General features: G+C 44.3%; 1 protein-coding gene across 4 annotated transcripts in view; it reads right to left on the bottom strand.

Moving 5' to 3' along the window:
- The window catches only part of RYK (receptor like tyrosine kinase), a 103,096-nt gene that overhangs the window by 47,048 nt on the left and 41,361 nt on the right, over positions 1–14,687 (bottom strand). For 2 of the 4 annotated variants that reach the window (XM_070072805.1, XM_051818598.2), the window contains exons 2-4: positions 13,627–13,748; positions 2,383–2,482; positions 211–345 (exon numbers count right to left, since the gene is read on the bottom strand). In XM_070072805.1, coding sequence (XP_069928906.1) covers positions 211–345; positions 2,383–2,482; positions 13,627–13,748 — 357 coding nt within the window. The remainder of the gene's footprint in view (positions 1–210; positions 346–2,382; positions 2,483–13,626; positions 13,749–14,687) is intronic. The other 2 variants (XM_070072806.1, XM_070072807.1) reach the window with 1 other exon arrangement.

Raw genomic sequence — 14,687 nt, 5'->3', positions numbered from 1 at the left:
CATTTATCTTCTTTCTCTGACTCTTCAGTCATGTTGGTTCTATTTCCTATCCCTAATGGAAAATATCTCTGCAGTTCTGCCAAGACTGAGAAACCAGGCACTGAGTGGGGCCTGAACTAGATGTGTTCCTTCTCTTGTCATCTGCAGCTGTAATCAAGACTTCATCATAATTAAATGTGTACAAAGATAAAATGTTGACAAATTCCTTACTTTTGTAGCACATTTTCCTTCGTTTAAAATTTAAGACTGTAAAATTTTTTGAAGAATTTACTGTCAAGTTGAGTTGCATTAATATCATAACTTCAGAATCTACTTTGCCAGTGCAGGAAAGTTCGACCCGGAACACTTTAAAAAAAATAAGAAAAATCATTCAATTTTCTAAAAATCCACATTAATGCTCAAAATGGCTCTAATAAACTTTTCAGAACTATTTTTGTTGTAATAAAACTGAAAGTCATTTATTTACATAAACTAATTAAACAGAAGCTTTCAGATACCTCATCTTTAAACACCACAAGGTTAGACATTAAGTGTTTCATTCATTAAGGACAAAAAGTTAGCAGTAAAGAACTAACCAAGACATAAATGAAGAGATAATTGTTTTCAACTTCGGCTCACGATTTTTAATATATAACTTTGTCTCGTACGTCCAACACACTGAAGCTAGATTCAAAAGGTAAACCCTGCTGTCCCTACCCGTCCTATCAGGAACAGTAACAAAAATTATATGGTAGGAAAGAAAGATAATCCATTCTCGAGATGCTGTTTTATCTTGCTCTTAATGAAAGATTAAATATAAACAGGTAAACAAATAGGATAAGTTCTCAACTATGAATTTAAACAACAGCTTTCTAAACATTCTCTGGCTTCTATCAGCAACTGCAGCAACAGGGTAACAAACATCAATGCCTATTTTTTAAATTTTTTTTTAAAGATGTATTTTATTTATTTATTTGAAAGAGTTACAGAGAGAGGTAGAGACATAAAGAGAGGTCTTCCATCCACTGGTTCACTCCCCAGATGGCTGCAATGGCTGGAGCTGTGCCAATCCAAAGCCAGGAGCTTCTTCTGGGTCTCCCACATGGGTGCAGCACCGGCCCCGCCTATTTTTTTTTTCAATCTTTCAATTAAAGATTCTTTTTCTATAATTTAGAATATATCTTTTCTCAGTATGTATGAGTGTATCAGAGATAGGAACATTTCTGCATTTCTTTACTTACCCATATGAATTAATCCACCTTCTTGCATTTCTTAAAGCTTAAACTAATGGATATCACTAACAACATGAATAAGACTGCCAGGAAAAGTTTGACTACACTGCTATCACTTATGGTTTCAATTTTAAAACATTCCTACTATATTAAGATCTCACTCAGAGGCTGGTGCTGTGGCATAGTAGGTTAATCCTCCGCCTGCAGCAACAGCGTAATATATGGGCACCAGTTCTACTCTGGCTGCTCCTCTTCTGATCCAGCTCTCTGCTATGGCCTGGGAAAGCAGCAGAAGATGGCCCAAGTGCTTGGGCCCCTGCACCCATGTGGGAGAACTGGGGGGAAGCTCCTGGCTCCTGGCTTCAGACCTCCACAACTCCAGATGTTGAGGCCATTTGGGAAGTGAACCAGGGGAGGGAAGACCTCTTTCTCTGTCTTTTCCTCTCACTGTCTGTTAACTCTTCCTCTCAAATAAATAAATAAAATCTTTTTAAGAAAAAGATTTCAATAGTTCAAAAGTGTTAAATTGGTTTAAATAAGATAGTTCATTTACTCATAGATGTATGGAGTGCCTATGTTGTGTCCAGATGCTACACAACAAGAAAAAAATTACAGGATAATGCAATTAGAAACCAGTTAAAAACGCGGTACAATGGGGCAGGAAGAACAGAAGAGAGAGTTAACCACTGGGAGGACAGGCGGAAGCAGGATAAGGACAGTAAAGAGTCTGAGTGTCGCAGAATGAACAGGATTTCAGAAAGGAGGAAACAATGGTCCCACACACAGAGACCAGCTCATGCAAAGGTGTGGACATCAAAACTGCATTTGGTGTCAAACTGCAAGAACACAGGAGCAGTCAAGGGCAGCAACAAGGCTGGCTAGGAGAAGGGGCAGCCAGTAAAGGTCCCAACACACGGACTGGGGACTCTGCTCTGTATCCAGCCGATGGGCCTGGGGGCACTGAGGAGCTTCCTGCCATGTGGTCAGGATGTACATATGCAGTGGTCACCCAGGTCCTACTGGGGGATGCAGGACTTGACTGAGGAAGAACAAGGTCAGACACAGGGACTCGTGTGGAAGCCGTGCCAGCAATGCATGGGAGGAGGTAAAGCACAGCTCAGCACAGGCAGTCAGCAGTATGTTAACTCTGTCTCAGAGGACTCTCACTCACCTGATAAAGTGCGTGGAACTTCCCCCTGAACAGAAATGTTGACCTGGGGCATGTCCATAGCCACATAATTGTCTACTTGAAATCCCAGCTTATACTCAACCTGTAAAATAGGGAGAAATAAAACTGGCTCTGTAGTAACAGGAAGGACAGTAACGACTTCAGTAACAGCTCGTTCATCAATGCCTGAGCCTTTAGTATGTACAATCTAGCTATTAAAAGATCCAAACTGTCACAAATAGTCCTAGGAATTATCAACAGGATAAAAATTCTACCCAGCTACCACCCTCTATTTTACAAAGAGACCAGAACCACCATTCTAGGATCCGGAAACCCTGCTGAAGACTGCAGCCATCAACGACAGAGCCATGGAGAGCCAGACAGAGCCAAGAGTTGAGACAGAATTTGCAGGTTGAAGCCATCATAATCAGTCACCTTCTAAGCCAAGGTCCGAGGATCCTCACGTCTGTTCTGCAGACCCCTCACCAAAAAAGCTGACTCCAACTGAAGAATTCTACAGAAACTTTCTAGCCACATTTTCTAGTCCAGCTTTCACCATGAAAGTTCATGTCTGCCTCCCCATCTAAGCACTGGATCTGTTTCTCAAGGGATTCAGAATCCAGAAGACAGGAGAGGCAACAACAAGACAGATATCCCTAAAGCCATCATCTCATCATTACCTGGCCTACTCAATGTGGCTTAACAGAACCAGTCAGCATCCATAAATACAGCCCTGTGCTAAAGAAGTAGCAGCAGCTCTTACTGCAAAGCAAGAGCTGAAATTCAGAATAGCTACCACCTTCAAGATGGTCAAGGAAATCTTACATTTCACATCATTCTTTGTCCTGCCTGTGGAGTCTTGAAAAATATAATACCCCTCTTCCATTCAGGGGCCACAGGGCAGCTTTTGAAGAGAAGACTGGCAGATGCACGGGGTGGTGGGTTGGAAAAAGGGTGGGATGAAGAAAGTTCAAGAAGCCATTCTTTAGGAAATTTAACAAGGAAAAATAGGAGGCAGGCATTCAGGGCAGAGGATTTTCAAAGATTTTCTTTTTTTAATGAGATACTTAAACACGTTTATATACTAACAACAGATTAGTGAAATGGTAAATAATAAAGAAGAAAGGAAAGAGGCTGACACTGTAACATAGTGGGCTAAGCCTCTGCCTGTAGCACTGGTATCCCACACTGGTTCGAGTCCTGGCTGCTCCACTTCTCATCCAGTTCTCTGCATGTGGCCTGGGAGAGTGGTAGAAGATGGCCCAAGTGCTTGGGCTCCTGCACCTGCATGGGAGGCCAAGAAGAAGCTCCTGGCTCCTGGCTCCTAGCTCCTGGCTTTAGATTGGCTCAGCTCCAGCCACTGCAGCCACTCTCCCTCTGTCTCTCTCTGTAACTCTACCTCTCAAATAAATAAATAAATCTTTAAAAAAAGAAAGAAGGGGAGGACGGGGCGCCAGATTCTGTCCCGGTTGCTCCTCTTCCAGGCCAGCTCTCTGCTGTGGCCCGGGAGTACAGTGGAGGATGGCCCAAGTGCTTGGGCCCTGCACCCGCATGGGAGACCAGGAGAAGCACCTGGCTCCTGGCTTCGGATCAGTGCGGTGCGCCGGCCATAGTGGCCATTGTGGGGTGAACCAACGGAAAAAAGGAAGACCTTTCTCTCTGTCTCTCTCTCACTGTCCACTCTGCCTGCCAAAAAAAAAAAAAAAAAAGAAAAAGAAAAAAAAAAAGAAGGAGAAGAAGAAGAAGAGGAGGAAGGGAGGAAGAGAAGGAGGAGGGAAAACGGGAGGAGGAGGAAGAAGAAGAAGAAAGGAAAGAGGGAAAGAGTATCACCTCAGACCCCCAGGCATCAACTAAAGCAGAGGGAGCTGTTAGCCATGGACAAGAAGGCAGGCTCAACCAAATGAGTTTCATGCCCTTCTAGGATTCTCTTTTTACACTCTACTTGAAAGTCCTGGGCTAAACACTCAGAGTATGCAAACATTAAAATCTTCCTTTATAGGTGCATGAATGCCTGTTAAAGGCTGTACTGTCAAGCGCCAGGTTCACAACAAAGAAAATGTTCTTGCTGCAGCACACCAGTGACTGAGTGGTACCTCACTCTGCTAGTCAGTGTTTTCTCTCATGGTAGCAATTACCATACCATTACTGCCACCTGGAGGTGCCAGAGCGCTATAGCCCAGCTGGGAATAAGCAGGCTTTCCAACAACACACCCTCAAGAATCACTGGTTGTATCACTACATCCAGTACACAAGGCAAGTGCACAAAAGAAACCAGCACAATCAGCAAGAACTGGCTATGGAACCATGAGACCATGCAGTCCTTAGGTAAATTAGACATTTTTCTGAGCTCAGTAGCTGTAAAACAAGGATAACACAACATGTTACGAAGACGCAATATGCTAATGTAATGTACCTGCTAGCCTGGTACAGAATCTCTCTGAAAAATGCAGGCCCCAGTAGTATCAGCAGTCATCCCAGTAGCTACCACATGGGAATGCTTCACTTCCCCATAATCAGCAGCCTGCTGCCGACCCCAGAGATTCTGACAAAAGCCCTCCTGTGCTTTGCCAAGAACACTGTTGCAGTTCTTCTGGTCTGTCCCTCATTTTGGAAGCCACCCTGTTCTGAACAGCCTCCAAACTCTCACCTTGTTCACAAATGTCTTTCTCACCTTCTCCAGCCTGGCTTTCCTCAGCAGTCATCTCCTCCACCGCCTATCATTTAGTTCCTACAACACCTGACTCAGGCCTAGACGTGAGGAAGTGAGTCCGCATTCTTTAAGAATCATGAGGTCCTCCCAGACATCCCTTCCTCACACAAAATCTGCTCTATCTGAAGCTTATAACTTCTGCTACTGTAATGGCTCTTTAACACGGCATCAACACCAATGGTACACACAGGACCTGGTAGAGGCCTTGGCCCTTAGCTCACCTTGCCTCTTGCCATCTTCCTGCTGAATTCCAAATGCAGTATTCAATATTCTTATATACTAAAGAACTGCTCCATAACCACAGCAAATGCAGATCTGAAGATCCTGTCACTGACCTCTCACCGCCCACCTCTGATGCCTACAAAACCAGTTCTTTATCTCCACTACTCCAGGGCAGTCCACATTTATGAGCCAGGGACTGATCTTAGCAGGGATATGGTGGCCTAAGCCACTTCCCTCTTCTCTGGCGTTAGACCGCTTGGTCTCACATTGCCCACAACCTGTGCTCTAAAGATGATGACATCATCAACACAGTCATGCTGGCGTCTTCAACTGGCTCATTCCTCCCCCACATTGGAAGGCAGCCCCTGGATCCTGTCTGCCTCTCACCTGTTCGTACTGCTCAGTCCCGCTGGAGGAAACCCCACCTCAGAGAGGTGCTCCTGCACAACAAGGATCCCAGGCTCAGAGCAGGTCCCAGTTCTGCTCAGCAGTCACTTCTGCACTGACGCCTCTTGTCCTTAGTCTTCAATTCCAAACCTCACAGACCCTCACCGCTTCACTACGCTCAATAATACTCTTGGTTTTCTCTCTTCTCAGTACCAGGCAGATCTGTTAGAACACTCACGTCACGTGCTCCAGTTCCAAGGAAAGGTCCATTCTCTTCTCCACGTGCGAAATCCTCTCCTGGTACACTAGCTTCTAGCGTACTTCACCACTGATGAGATCTTGTTACTATCAACTTGTCTTTCTTGCTCTTATCTTCAATCTCTTCCATATGTCCAATTACCTACTACTAGATACCTAATAATCTTACAGCTTACACTGTTTCCCCAAACCTGCTCTGTCTCCTTTATTCTAGGTCTCACTTATTGCAAGCAGAGGAGCAATAAGGAACGGGACCAGGGAACAGAACTCCTAAAAGGAGCCAGCATTGTGGCACAGCAGGTTAAGCCACCGCCTGTGATGTCAGCATCCCATATGAACACCAGCTCTTGTCTGGCAGCTTCAGTTCCAATCCAGCTCCCTGCTAATGTACCCAGAAAAGCAATGGAAGATGTACCACCCAAATGGGAGACCCAGATGGAGTTGCAAGCTCCTGGCTTTGGCCTGGCCCTGCCCTGGCCACTGTGGCCATTTGGGGAGTAAACCAGCAGATGGAAGATGGAGATCCACTCCCCCTGGTCTCACCGCTGTAGCACTGCCTTTCAAATAAATACATGAATCTTTAAAAAGAAAACCAGACAATATGGCAAAGGGGCCAAGGACCTTGACTACAGCACAGAAGGAAGGGGACAAGACAGACACATGAGTCTCAGTACACAGAGGACAGAGGGACAGGAGGGAGGGGAAAGAGACTGGGGGGAGCCAGGCACAGTGAGGGTGTGGCAGAGACGGCAAAGGGGCTGCCTGGAGGTATGAGGAGGCCCCAGGAGCAGCCCGGGGGAGGGACAAAGCATGAAGACATGGAAGCCTGCCCTTTGAGTGACCATCTAAACACAAGAGGAATTCCCAAGACAGCTCTCTATGCCCTATACGACATGCATTTTAAAACTCTCTATGCCTCTATACGACATGCACTTTAAAACTAGGATCAGAAGAACCTGCCGAAAACTGAAGTCCAATGTTCTCTACTTTGGGATGGATTCATCTATAAGGAATTTCACTTGCCAGTCATCTTTTGAAGAAAAAGAACTGTTCAAAAGCTAAATTTATTATGCACTAGAAACAAAGAAATTCAAGCAGCAGTTGTTTATTAGAAAAAAGAATGAGCCAACATAACTTCAGAAAAGAAACCAGAGAAAATATAAATATTTGAACAAGCTGAAAAACAAACATTTCTGGTAATCTTCCATTACTTGGATACAAACAGCAATTGCAAATCAGCAGCTGAGGAGTAAAGCCATTTCTCTCTGGAAACAGTGCACATTTAAAGTGAATACACTTGCCTACAGCCAAATAGCCTTTTAATTTCCCTGAAATTACCAGAAGTGCTGTCTTTTTCACAGAAACCTCGCTCTGCAAGGGACACAGCAGGCTGGCCCCCGGGGCTGCTGAGGGGAGGAGCTCTGACAAGCTGCCCGCAGACCTTCCTGACAGTGATGGAGCATTTCTGCAACCAGAGAGCGCTACGCTGGGAGAGCAGGCGCGAGGAGCATGCTGCTGCGTTCTAGTGCACTTCTGCCTTTCAGCTATCTCAAATAGTTACTGACACTTAACAGACACAGTTGCATGTTTTCTTGCTGGACGGTAGGGAAAGTTCTGGAATATAGAAGAAGTTAATTATCTGTTCAAACCACTCAGTAGCCTGCTTTTTTTGAGTATGTGGTGTGAAAGAGAACCAGAGTCCTCTAATCTTGAAATGCAATTACCACCACGGCCCCCTCACTCACTCACTCAGACATGTGCAACACACATCAGTAAGACGCAGCTCCAGCCTCGGGGGGACCACAAGCTGTTCAGCAAGTAAACAGTGGAGGACAACCCTACCAGCACAAGTTGTGACGAGGGAAAACTAACGAAAACCATCTAATGCTGACCAGAAAGCCTGAAGATCCTTGGAAGCAAACACCTCATCTTCTGGCAAAATCCTGAAAAGTAGAAACTGAGAGTTTCTGATAAAGTGGGAGCCACGGCCTTCCTTCTGAGGGTTCCTGATTCATCTTGAAGCCGTTAATCAGGTGAAGATCCCTTCACTGTCTCCCCTGCCCTCTGGGTGACTTCCCATTTCAGGTCAGCTCTGTCTCCTGCTTCCTCTGCCCCTACTATTACCCTAAGCAAATCCAGGTCTTAGTTACCTCTCATAGGAACTGATCAATAAACAAGAATACAACCATACAGTATGTCACAGCTTCATGAGGGGAGAACAAAGTGAAATTCTATTAGAAGGTACAGAGAATCTTCACCAGGATACACTGTCCGTGTTCTGCAAAGTGCAGGAAAGTTTACAGTATGTTACTTGTTTAAAAAAAACATGGTGGGATAGTGGGTTAAGCTGTAACCCTGGGATATCCACATTCCATATGGAAGCACAGACTGGAGTCCTGGCTCTTCTACTTCCAATCCAACGTCCCAGTAATGTCTGGGGAGGCAGCAGACGATGGCTAAATATCTGGATCCCTACCACTCAAATCAAAGATCCAGATTGAATTCCCGGGCTCCTGGTTTTGGTTTGGCCCAGCCCTGGCCATTGCAGACCTTTGGAGGGTCAACCAGTCAATGAAAGATCCTAATCAATCTCTGTCACTCTACCTTTCAAATAAACATTTGCAAAACAGAAACACACACACACACACACACACACACAGATGCTTATCTGTGCACAAACTAACCTTAGAAATGGAGAGAAGAATTAGGTAACAGTTGTTGATTTCCCGAGAACAAGGAAGGGGGCTGATGACTAGACTGCTCAGGGATGAAACATGGGAAGTGTAAGGACTTTATTTTTTCACTGTATACCTTTTACACCTTTTGAATTTGTATCATGCCTACTCACGTGATTTCTCTTAGACAAACTTCAACTCATTGACTAGGCAAAAAATCAGGGATTATGACCTAGAACTGGAATTAGGAGCTGCAATGGTAACCAAAGCCTGAAACTAAACTATCATTCACATATTCCTTAGTTGATCCTATAAAAAGCTTTGTAAGATAAAAGATGGCAACTTTCCTCTAAATTCATATATCTGTAACAGATGAGCTTGTGAAACATGTCTAGCTATATATTCAATATACTACCAATTTATAATCTTGCTCCGTTTAGAGTAAAATACCTGAAAATCTCCTTCTGTGCCCAGCCCGTGTTTTCACACCCACAGAAACAGGAATGTCACCAGTGCTAACACAGCATAGTCCAACCTTGAAAAGCTCCAACTGCTCCAAACTTCCTGACTTGTTAAGCTGTGCCCTGTGGTTTCTACCTGTGGTCAGCATCAGGCCCAGGGGTTACCCGCTGAGGTGCTCAGCAATTAGGAGGGAGGCAGACAGAAAGAAAATCAACTGTCATGATAGTTTAAGAATAGGACCGGGCTGTAAGGAGGAGAAGGGCACTGATACAGAGGAGGACACCTGACACAGCTGGGGGAGAGGCGACGTCAGGTTAGTGTATGAGAAACAGGACTTAATGAGGTAAAGCAGGGGGAAGGGCATTTCTAGCAGGGCAAATAGCAGCAGTGACATGGAACCTTTAGGAGACTGCAAGGCAGACAACACGGCACTAACCAAACGGCTGGGAGGAGGCCCAAAGAAAGGTCAGGAAAAGATCACCAACATCTCCTAGGAAATCAGAACTGCATTCTGAGGGCAGCAGAAAGACCTAGTCTAGAGGCTAAGCAATCAGTGGGAAGACCATTCCTTATTTGGGAAAAACAATGAAGATTCAAACTAAGAACGAGGCTTTGGGTCCCAAGAGAGACATAAAATGCATTCAAGATGTAATTATGAGAGGACCAGCTGGACTTACAAGGTGTAGGAGAAGGAGACTGGGATCCCTTCCAGACTGGGGCTTGGACATATAAATAAATGGAGATACCCTACTACAAGTCATGAAACTTCTACCACACCAGAAGTATCAGACCAGCCACAGCAGACAAAATGTGCGCTCAAGGTAGAGAAAGCATATTCTACAAGATAATGAGAACGCTATGGAAGAGTTAATTTGAGCTGTATCAAGGCTCCTCCTGGGTCCTCCCTTTCAAATGCATAAATATTCATCTGTGCCCCCTTCTGTCTACCTGCTTCCTCGCAACTTGCTCCTGTGACAAGCTCCCAAAATTCAAACACCACTCCCTGAAACTCACTACAAATAAAAACATCCAGCGTGCATATCTTTAAAAACAAGTAAGAGGTTTCAATCTGTTCAATTTTTTTTTTTTTAAGATTTATTTATTTTAAAAGCAGAGTGAGAGAGAGAGAGCTTCCATCCACTGGATACTCCCAAATAGCTGTGACAGTCCAGGACGGGATGGGCAGAAACCAGCAGCCAGAACTCCTTCCAAGTCTCCCACGTTAATGGCAGGAACCCAAGTACATGGGCCATCTTCTGCTGCCTTCTCAGGTGTGTTAGCAGGGATCTGGACTAGAAGAGAAGCAGCTGAGACTCGAACTAGTACTCCAATATGGGATACCAGTGTTACAGGCTGTGGCATAACCGACTGCACCACAGCACCGGCCCTCATCCTGCTCAGTTCTAACTGCCATTTCCCACACTGTCCTTTTACTCACAGATCACAACCTGCACACTGGCCTAGGAAACGTTCTCACAATATATCATATCAGAATTCTTTTTCCCTAAGTGTATGCAGAAATAGTCATAGTCTGCTCGAGATCAGTAGCAGTACCTAGACTAGAATCCTCTAGGAGACTCCCCATTATTTTAAAAAGATGTATCTTTTGTTTTTATATTCATCAACATCAAAGACAGAAAGTGAAACAAAGAAGCAACTATGAGTTCTGGAGGGAATATAAGAAGTTTCTCTGCCTGAAAGATGTTCACAGAAGTGCTGGATCTCTGGGGGTGATCATATTATACCAAATCTACTGTAACCACCTCTCGTCAATAATCCCAACAATGTCATTTTGGAACATATGTGTTATTATCTAACACATTGCGTGAACATCACCAGTCATAAGTGACATCATGTGCATTCTGTGGTGTCCCGCCAAGAGACATTCCTGAACCTAATCACAGGGAAACTTGAGACAACTCAAACCAATGAACATTCTACAAAATAACTGGCCCATAGAGTTCAAAAATGTCAAGATCGAAAAGCACAAAGAAAGGCTTAGAACAGGTCCAGGTTAATAGGAACTTAAGAGATATGTACAAACTAGCAAAAACTAGCTATACAGAGCATTCTTGGGAGAGCTGATGAAATATGAGTACTATGGACTCAGTAATAGTACTAAAACAATGCTAAATTTCCTGATTTGATAACTGTATTTTGGTTCTGTAAAGAATGCTCTTATTCTCAGAAAATATACACTGATGTTCTTAGGGGTAAAGGGACACAATGCTTGCAATGTACTTCCAAACAGTGCTTGTGAGATAAAGGGAGAAGGAGAGGGAGAGGGGGAGGGGGAGGGGGAGGGAGAGAGAGAAAGAGAGAGAGAGAGAGAGAGATCTCCCATCCACTAGTTCACTCCCCCAAATGGCTGCAACAGCTGGGGCTGGACCAGGCTGAAGCCAGGAGCCAGGACTTCCATTCTGGTCTCCCATATACATGGCAGGGGCCCAAGTACTTGGGCCATCTTCTCTGCCCTCCCAAGATACGTATTAGTAGGGAACTACATCAGAAATGGAGCAACTGAGACTGGAACTGGTAATATCTATCAAAATCTTTGACCCTGCCATTTCACTTCTGGGTAACAATTTACTATTCAGAAATACCACTGTGCACAATAAACAAAGGTATTTTTAATGTATCTATCTATACATGCATACCCCCACACACATATGCATACATATATATACATGCATATACACACATATTTATCAATAGTAAAACTAGAAAAAAAATTGTTTTAATTTGAAAAGCAGAGAGAGTCGAGAAGAGCAACAGATGGAGAGAGATCTTCCATTACATGGGTTCCCTCCCCAGCTGCCCTCAACAGCCAGGACTGGGCCAGGCAGAACTCCATCCAGGGCTCCCACGGGGATGGCAGAGGCAATCAGGTGCTGCCTGCAATGGTGCATATTAGCAGGAAGATGGGACAGAAGCAGAGCAGTCAGGATTTGAATCAGGCACTACAATATGGAATAGAGGCATCCCACACAGCAACTTAACCAACGTATGAAACACTGGTCTCAGCAAAACAAAAAACAAAAAAATTAACTAAAAAACCAGCAAAGCGCTGGGGCGGGCGTTGTGGCACAGTGGGTAAACAGCCACTTGAGATGCCCACACCCCATAACTGAGTGCTGAGGCTAGACTCCCACCTCTGCTTCAGATCCCATTTCTTGCTACAGCGCACCCTGGGAGGCGAAGATGTTGAGTACTTGGGTCCCTCAACCCACGTGGGAAACCTAGGTGGAGTTCCCAATTCCTTGGCTTCAGCCTGGCCCACCCAGGGCAGTTGTGAGCATCAGAGGAGTGAACCAGCCAGAGGATACAGATTTCTCTCTTTCAATTAAATGAAAAATAGATAAATCAAAATTTGTTTAAAGAGCAAAGTTTTACAGAAACATCAACAAAGATGAAGTACCAATTGTATTCACCATCCCTTACCATGGATTTTTGCATACTATACAAAGCAAAAGAAATTAACAGTGAAGGGAAGCATTACAATATCATACTATAAAACCATTCAAGAAAATCAGTGAGGTAGAGAAATGGAAAGATGTCAAGATGAAAGGTAGGGGAAAAATAATGAAAAACATATGCTACATAAAAGCCCTTTTTTTGCTTTAAAAGGAAAAAAAAGGGGGAAATTTCAAGAAGTTATATCAAACTACAATGATTGCTTCTAAGTATAAAACTACAAAGTCTTATTGCAGTGTCTTTAGCTCTTAAAACATTTCTATAATATTAAAAAATTTTTCAATTAACCTTTTCTAAGGAGAAAAAATTACATTAAAAACTGTACATTAAAGTGGTCACCACTTAATATATATCAGGATACCACTTTATAATATTTAATGAACCTCTATAATCAGTATTATTTCTTGCTTTTAATAGCAAATTATTTTTTGTTTCCAAATAACAACTTATTTATTTAAAGCTGATTAGAGAACCTGAAGTTGGTTGAGGGGATAGCAGAGTCCCCAGTCAGCCTCCCACTCCTTGACACAGGAGAAAAACTGTTTGAGGGACCCAGCCAGTCAGAGGAAATGCAAGGAATCTGGTGACAAGTCAACCAGGCAAGAGGTTTCTTAAGTAATGGGGCCACAGCCCACCCCCACCCCAGGATTAAAGCAGCTTCACAATACGCATGCGGGGCTGCTGCTTCTGCATGTTTCTTTGACCACAAATGGGAGCACCACATCCATTTGATCAAACAGGTCTGACAGACAGCTCTCACGAAGTCCCTCAACCCCACCTGGAAGGCTTCACCATCACAGCAAAGTCATTCTCAGGTCTAACAGTCCCCTCTTCCAGCTTGATCGCAATGTGTTCTGCCACGTGCTAATAAATAAGCCACATTCATTTTAAAACCTGAGAAATTTTAGAGTAGGCTCAAGATTTAAAAAAGACCCACCATGGTTCTAGCACACCACCCATGGACCTTTGTTCAAATGATAGTCCACTCCTCAATAACAGCCCTTGTCTCTGGGGCCTGGGAGACCCTGTCAGGATACCCACAGTTAACCACTCTCTTACCTTGGACTTCGCATGCCAAGTGAAGTGCAAGAAATTTGTCTCACTGGGTACTAACAGGTTAAAGGATAGAGCGTAGTGACTAATAAGGTCGTTTCTCACGTAATAAAGTTCTGCATCGAGACCTAGAAAAAAATAGGAAAAAAATTAAACATCCAAAATACCTTCAAAATCATGGCCATCAGTATTTCTAATAATAGAGTGGAGATAACAAAATTATAAATATGTTACACATGGCTCGCGTGTGTGCTGCCCTACAATGTAGTAAGGACAATGGGTTTCATCACCACCACCAGAGACAAAACTTGAACCCAAAACAAGTTGTTCTCTGGCTAAAACATATGCAATAAAACTGCCTGCCAGTCTGTCTTCTGGACAGTGGGATGCTCTTCCCTCTGGATACAGTACCTCTCAGAGTAGAGCTTATGAAGAAACACTCCTCTCCAAGAACAGATGTGGATTTAGAAAGATTCAGCATGGAAGGCAGAAGGACATGGGAGGTAAAGCAGAGGTGTGAGCCAGCAGCTGCAGACGCCACCCAGAGACAACCTCCAAGTCCCCGCCCTCCTGCCAGCGGTTACCACGGCGGCACTCAGGCACACAGCCTCTTTCCCTCTTTCCCTCGACTGCAGGTAGATGTTACCACATTTCTCAGCACGGATGGAGTTCTCCGCCCAAAGCAGACACTCACTAGACAACACAGAAACAACGAACAAGCCTAAAACTGCTGGAGAAGCGACTCCCACGATTCACTCATTCCCATACGAGCTTCTTAACCAGGGCCACATCCAACCTCCAACACACAGCCCCTCTTCTGCAATCCTGCCATACTTTTTACACCACCTGCATTTAATATTTCGCTTGAATGCTGACTCATGGGCAGGTGTTCCGTGCAGCAGTTAAGAAGCCATGTGGGCTCGTGCAGCCCTTGTCGGAGCACCTGGGTTTGAGTTCGTTTCACTCCTGATTCCCATTTCCTGCTAACATGCACCCTGAAAGGCAGCAGGTAATAACCCATGAACTTGGGTTCCTGCTACTCCCACGGGAGACCTGGATTGTGTTTC

This window comes from Oryctolagus cuniculus, chromosome 4 (assembly GCF_964237555.1).
Source record: "Oryctolagus cuniculus chromosome 4, mOryCun1.1, whole genome shotgun sequence".
Classification (NCBI taxonomy): Eukaryota; Metazoa; Chordata; class Mammalia; order Lagomorpha; family Leporidae; genus Oryctolagus; species Oryctolagus cuniculus.
The sequence above is the reverse complement of the archived record's forward strand: the minus strand, read 5'-3'. Positions and strand labels throughout refer to the sequence as shown.